Here is a 6,740-nt window from a genome sequence, read left to right as displayed (position 1 = left end):
CCCGCCTCGCAGGAGGCGGCCAAGCTCCCAACGGTTGGCTGAACGTTCTCCAAGCCCCGCAGCTGAGAGGGGCGTCCCGTTGTGCGCTTACTGTTTTTTCATTTTTTAAGCCGAAATTTATTTTATTCATGTAAAAAACGGGCCAGCTCACTTTACTGTTATCACAAGCAGCTGGCGTTCCACTTTGCTTACTCACGTAATTAAAACACGGACACATATATTACCATGTCTTCCCAATTTAAAAAGTCATCAAATACAGTGGAAAAAATAAATGTCGAAGTATTTTGAAGATTAAATTTAACAATGAACGTATATTTGTATTGAAGGGTTTAAGGTAATAAAAAATTCAGAATTGTTACAAAACGCAAGTTCGTGAGCTGGACGAACAGTGAGGCCAAACCAACCAAAACGTCGGAGTCTGGAACAGAGAAAGGTTTATTGCAGGACCAAGCAAGGAGAACGCGTGGTCCGTGCTCAAAACACCCCCAACTCGCCAAAGGTTTTCAGCAAAGCATTTTTTTTTAAAGCCAGGTGACGGTGGTCAAGCTCCTGCACACTTCTCTGATTGGTTGGTGTTGCGGTAACAAGGCGGTTAACATTATCAGTTCTTAGGCGCCTGTAGGTCTGGGGGCTCATGATCATCAAGTAGTTAATTTCTTCCATTTGGTGGTAATTTTAGCATCTGTAAAACAACTCAGGAAGAATGCATCAGATACTATTATCTATGTATCTATACTTCAGAGAGGAGCCACAGCAGAGGATATGGGGGAGGTGTCTGTCCTGGGGAGGCCCCATAGGGTCCTGCTCAGTTACAGTCTATTACTACGGGAGAGAATAATCAACGATTATTCTCTGCAATGTATGGGGGTGAGGGGGTGGTGCAGGGGATCATATATCACTACAAAAATAAATTCTGCAGAAGAAAACAAATATTCCCTCTCTTGCCCACCTCATCACAGACTGTATTTTTATAGTCTGTGAACAAAATAAACCCTTTAAAAAACCTGAACAAACTTTGGTTTCATCGATAATTTTGAAACAAATATCATACTAACCATGGTTTTATGACATAATTCATATTGTTTCCAGCCTGAAATTTTCGTAACAGGAAAGAAAAAAAAATTCTATCATCAGGAGAGTTATCTTCTCCTTGAGGGTCAGAGCTCGAAAATATCTTTTAAAAGTTAAAGTAGGGCTTCCCTGGTGGCACATGCCGCGGAGCGGCTGGGCCCGTGAGCCATGGCCTCTGAGCCGGCGCGTCCGGAGCCTGTTCTCCGCAACGGGAGAGGCCACAACAGTGAGAGGCCCGCGTACCGCAAAAAAAAAAAAAAAAAAAAAAAAAAAAAAAAATTTAAGTAAAATATATTTACTTAAAAGCTTTTCCTGGGTTTCCCTGGTGGCGCAGTGGTTGCGAGTCCGCCTGCCGATGCAGAAGACACGGGTTCGTGACGCGGTCCGCAACGATCCCACATGCCGCGGAGAGGCTGGGCCCGTGAGTCACGGCCGCTGAGCCTGCGCATCCGGAGCCTGTGCTGCGCAACGGGAGAGGCCACAACAGTGAGAGGCCCGCGTACCACACACAAAAAACAAACTTTTCCTTAGGCTAACAAATCTAGTCAATGCAAATATTTTACTAATTAGAAGTTAATATTCTGTCCTGAAGGGAAAACATACAACTGATTTTTCAAATTTATAAATTAGTGCTTTCCCCCCCCAAAATTATGCAAGGAGTAAACATAAATTTTAATTTTAAAAGGGAGTAAATGTATTCTAATTCATTTACCCGCTTTCAAACTCCCTACCATGGCTGGCTTCTTAAATGTCACTCATATTATCAAGGCTGAGATTATTGGCATTGCGTTGTTTATCCCATGAAAATAAATACACTTAATGTCGCTTGACAAACAAGAGTTTTTCAACAAAAATTCAAGGTGTGCATTTTTATGTAGTCTGTTTGTATCTTTTGGAAGGGGTAGAGGTAGAAAAGGTGAGAACAAATCAAAATGCAATTTTTACCAGGACAGAGCTACATTTCACTAATAATACGAATCAATTTTCGAACTTGAGATTTTCATTTTCCAGGATTATCCTCATTTTTGTAAACAAAACTGTCGTCTATATGTTTCCATCAGGTCCATTCATAGGATATTTAAAATAAAAGCTTCCTTTTCTATATGATCAGAGGCACTGTTGCATTACAGCCATGAGTTACAAGTATCCCAGTAGCATGTAAAATTCTTTGACGGCAGGGATCAAGCCTAACTTGCTGTTTGGTCTATCCCTAATATCTGCTATAGTGCCTAGCACATAGAAAGCACTTATAAATATCTTCCCTTTGATTCAATAATTCCACTTCTAGATGGCCATTTTTAGATGACCCAAAGGACTTTTGACCCAATAATTAATTCTATTTCTAGATGAGTATGATACAGATAATACTCTCATACATCCACAAAGATTTTCACTGCAAGTATTGTATAATACCAAAATACAGAAAACATCTTAAACATTGGATAAAACATGGTTCTTCCATACAATAGAATATTATAAAGTCATTAAAAAGAGATAGATTTACATGCATTGATATAAAATATCTCCAATATATATTGTTTAGTGAAAAAAGCAAGGTATAGATCCATCTGTATAGTGTGGTACGGTTTGTTTCTAAAAATGGAAATATACATATGTAACAAGGCGGCTTTCACCCAACTCTCTTTGGGGAAAATCTCAAGCTAGTGTGGTCCAGTGTCAATCAAGTCACATACTGGGGTAAAAGTGCCCTTCTACATCACTCTGCCCTGCCAGATTCTAGAACTGCACTCCTTCTCCTTCAGCTCTGTGGGGTTACCAGGGTCTGGAGCCTTGAAAAGGGGCTTATCCAAATTAGCTTGGTTAGCGCTGAAGTCTCAGAGTTCAGGAAGATGTCACTGGATGACAACAAAAGCCTTACCACAGAACATGAGTGGAGCTCACTCTAAAAGTCTTTTCCAGCATTGGTGCTAGCCAGTCTCTCAATGCTAACTCTCTTGCCCACCTGGTCCCACCTGATCTGATCTCCTTTTCATGAGCTCCTCCTTTATTCTCATTCTGTTCTTTCTCCTCCTAGTCTAGCTGGTGCCTAATCTCCTCTTTGGAATACTCAAGCACTCTGGATCGTTATCTTTTTTATGTCTATTTTTATGGATAAATCCTATCACCCCTTCAATCAGGTACTCGGCTTCTAAGTCAAAGCCAAGCTTTTCTTCAAGAAAACTTTGGCTTTCAGCACCTGTACTCTCTAGTCTATATTTAAAAAAAAATCATTCAAAACTGTAGTGGGCATTTGTTGGTTGCCTACCCCCCCTTCCCAACATTACTCTGATTTTCACTCAGGTATCCATTCCTTGCCCATGTAGCCCATTAGGGTGACAAAACCTGCAGATTCAGGAGTAGGCCATTCTATTTCCCTTGCAACAATTCCTTTTGTGAGGAAGGGCATGTGACCTAAGCTAATCTAATTAGGCTGCATCTCGTATTCTTGTTTGGAATGCCAGGACAAAAATGTTCTCTCTTCACAGGTGGACCAGGAAAATATATAACCAAACTCAGGAACTTTGGCAGCCTTTTCGTTATTTAAGGGAAACCAGCCTGAAGAGGAAAATGAGCCAATAAACCTCTACTTTTTAACTCAGTGTTAAATGGAAACCAGAAATATACACTCAATTGAATCCTTTGTTCTTTCTGGGGTTCTTCTGGTTCTCCCTGGGGTAAATGAACGGCTCCATGAGGCAATGAAGCCCTCAAAGAGAGAAAAGTCGGAGCAACAGGGAAAAAAACAAAAAACCCTTCAGGTTAACAGATCCAATTTTTAGCCTGCAACATACATGCTTGTATATACACAGAACTTATGGACAGATATAGAAGATTCCAAAAAGAGATTTCTTTGGGGAGAAGGATCAGGGGCTGGGGTAAAAGACTTACATTTTACTGACTTTCCTCCTGTAGTGTTTGAATATTTTTAAAAACGTGCACATTTTACTTTTAGAATTAAAAATAACAAAAAATAAATTGCTAAAGAGATCTCAAAAAGCAGTTTTTTCTTGAGGAACTTATAGTAGGTACAGCAGCATCATAAAGCCTTTTAATTTTGGTCAGATAAAATTCTTAAAAGTCCAGCTATAGAACAAAAGTTATTTGTCATCTTTCCTTTTTGTCTTTCGGTACACCATCTCTCTGAAACTAGCTAGAATCTTATTCTCTCTTCCGTCTTTCTTCTTGGTTAAAGGATGCAAGGGCTCTCTTCTCATCAGCACTATAGATCTGGTTCTCTTTACGCAGTCGCACAGCCTCCATTCTGCAATGCCTGCTACCACTCATAACATAACCTAAGCATTCAAAAGAAGCAATCTCTTCACTTCTCAGCCCAATTTCACCTCTTCGTGGGATACGCTTTCCAGCTTTTACATACTCAGCCATAGCTGCACCTTCACCTGGAAGCAGAGCATGGCCGTAGTTCAAAGGTTCCTCATCTTGAGAGGTGTGTATTATAGGTGCCTCTGGACCTATTAGAGCCATGTTATCTGCAATCTTTTGACTGCTCAATCCAGATATCTTCTGGCAACTCCCCTTCTGAATCCTTACAGCTTTTGACACTGGATTCTTTTTTAGTCTTCTTCGTCTTTTTCTTGGGCTTTTTAGCTCTGTGCTTCTTTTTCTTCTCTTTCTTGGCTTTTGTTGCTCTCTTTTTATCATCATCAGAGCTAGTGTCATAGTCTGAATTACTGTCGCTATTATCAGAATATTTCCTCTGTTTTCCTTTGGACTTTTTCTTTCTTTTCTTATTTTTTGAACTACTGGCCTTTTTCCTTTTTTCTTCGGAGCGGGAACGTGAACTGCTGTTCTTCTTAGTCTTTACCTCTTCATCCTCAACTGGGGTGTGTTCACCAGAATCTGGCTCAGGAAACTCTGGAGACAGCTCCCACACCTCAGGTGCTCCCAGCTCCCACACCTCAGGTGCTCCCAACTCCCCAGTCCTTTCTCTCTCTTTCAGCCTCCCCTGACGATAGCTCTCCTCCTCCTCCTTCTCATAGTCTTCCGCCCACTGCCTGTCGCCCGCATAGTGGTGGTGATGGTAGCGGTATCCGCCATAGTAGACAGAAGAGGACGAGAAAGCGTAGTTGCGGAGCCTGGTGGGCCGCTCCCGAGATCCAGAGCGGCTAAAGGTACAAGGAGCGCCGACGCCCGACCCACCCCACTGAGGCCTGAGGCCCTCGCGGCCGCGGGAGTGCGAGTGGGATTGGGAACGGCTGCCCCCACGGGGATGGTCTGGTCTGCGCGGAAGGCAGGCTCCCCGACGAGCTGCGTCGCCGTCTCCTAGAGGCTGGGGTGTCCTCGGGGTAGCGCGACCGGGACACTGGCACCATAAGCCGCGCTTTCACAAGGGCAGTTACTACAAAGACCGGGACTGACGGCGATCCCCGACCACGCAAGCGCTCTAGCAACGGTCCGGCGCACGACTTCCGGTTCCGGCGCTTGCCAGAAGAAAACCCAATCAGCATGTGGGCTGTGAGGCCACTGTTTTGGTTGAGGCTGCGTGATGGCCTCTTCGCAAGAGCGGATAAAAGGGGGCGTGGCCGCGCCTGTTGTCAGGATTTACATTCCCCATCCTGAGCCCCGTGGGAACGTAAAAAGAGGAATTCGCATCAATGAATCCCTCTACTGTTCAAACACTCCCTTCTCTACATGGTTACTTGCCGTTAAGCATCTTGATACCCTCTCTCCTATCATTCTCACTTCCGCCCTCTTTATCTTTACCCCTTGGTGAAGTTTCCCTACTTCTCACGCTCCTCTTGTTAACTCCTTAAAAAGGACCTTGTCCACCATCTTCATGGCAGAGATACGTTTACGTTTATTAATGACTACCAAATCCCACTTGGAAGCAAGACCCAGAACTTATTTTAAAATCAAAGCTTGAGCTCAGCCTGAGTTAAGTGAGGACTGGAGTCATGATTTGTATTCTTAAATTCGCAAAACACAGGGAAGCATCTAACCCAGGCTTGTAGATGTCTCCTTATCTAGTTGAGCTTTTCAGAAACTGTTGTTTGGGAACCACGTTCTGCAGACACTTTGTTCACTCTCTAAAATGGCAAACATTTCATGCAAGATTACTTCCCCTGGATCTTAAATGTGCATAGACATTACCGTCATCTTGGTTCTCTATAGTTAAGTTGACCTGCTCAGTTAGTTGACAGACTTGGAAAGTGACAGAAAAGTTAAGTCAGAACTTAGGAATGGTGCTTTCCTGATGCTAGGCGTCTAAATGAATAAAATGGAGAAATTAAATAGAACCAAATGAGGTCATTTGATCTAAGTAAAATTTTAGTAATGTGATTGAAGGAGACAAGGACTGGCATGGTGCCCTGCCATAAACTATGCTACCTTAGGAACTGGCAAATAGGAGGGAGTATTAAAAATGAATGGTCACATGTATGGTGAAAATATCACAATGGATAAAGTATTACAGATTCTCTGCAAGTAAAAATGTCATATTATATGTAAAAAAATATTCTTTTGGATAAAATTAAGCCACTTAGTATTAGATGGGGTTTTCAAATATTGATTGATTGATGGAATATCTCTTTCAGATAATATATGGGAAAATTAGTTTTAGAATATAGTTTTGTTCCTTAAGAAAACTATTATCTAGAACAGGGATTAGCAAACTTTTTCTGTAAAAGGCCAATAGTAAATATTTTAGACTT

The 6,740-nt window shown here is 42.1% G+C and overlaps 1 protein-coding gene across 1 annotated transcript; it reads right to left on the bottom strand.

The window, feature by feature from the left end:
* Positions 1-4,169: 4,169 nt before the first annotated feature.
* On the bottom strand, positions 4,170-5,552 carry LOC101336845 (NKAP-like protein). Its single transcript, XM_073810496.1, is given in 4 exon segments — positions 4,170-4,233; positions 4,235-4,572; positions 4,574-5,287; positions 5,289-5,552. Coding segments are annotated over 4 exon segments (1,365 nt in total). The 5' UTR covers positions 5,538-5,552.
* Positions 5,553-6,740: the final 1,188 nt, after the last annotated feature.

This window comes from Tursiops truncatus, chromosome 10 (genome assembly GCF_011762595.2).
Source record: "Tursiops truncatus isolate mTurTru1 chromosome 10, mTurTru1.mat.Y, whole genome shotgun sequence".
Taxonomy (NCBI): domain Eukaryota; kingdom Metazoa; phylum Chordata; class Mammalia; order Artiodactyla; family Delphinidae; genus Tursiops; species Tursiops truncatus.
Note: the sequence above shows the minus strand (reverse complement) of the source record. Positions and strands in the feature narration are given on the sequence as shown.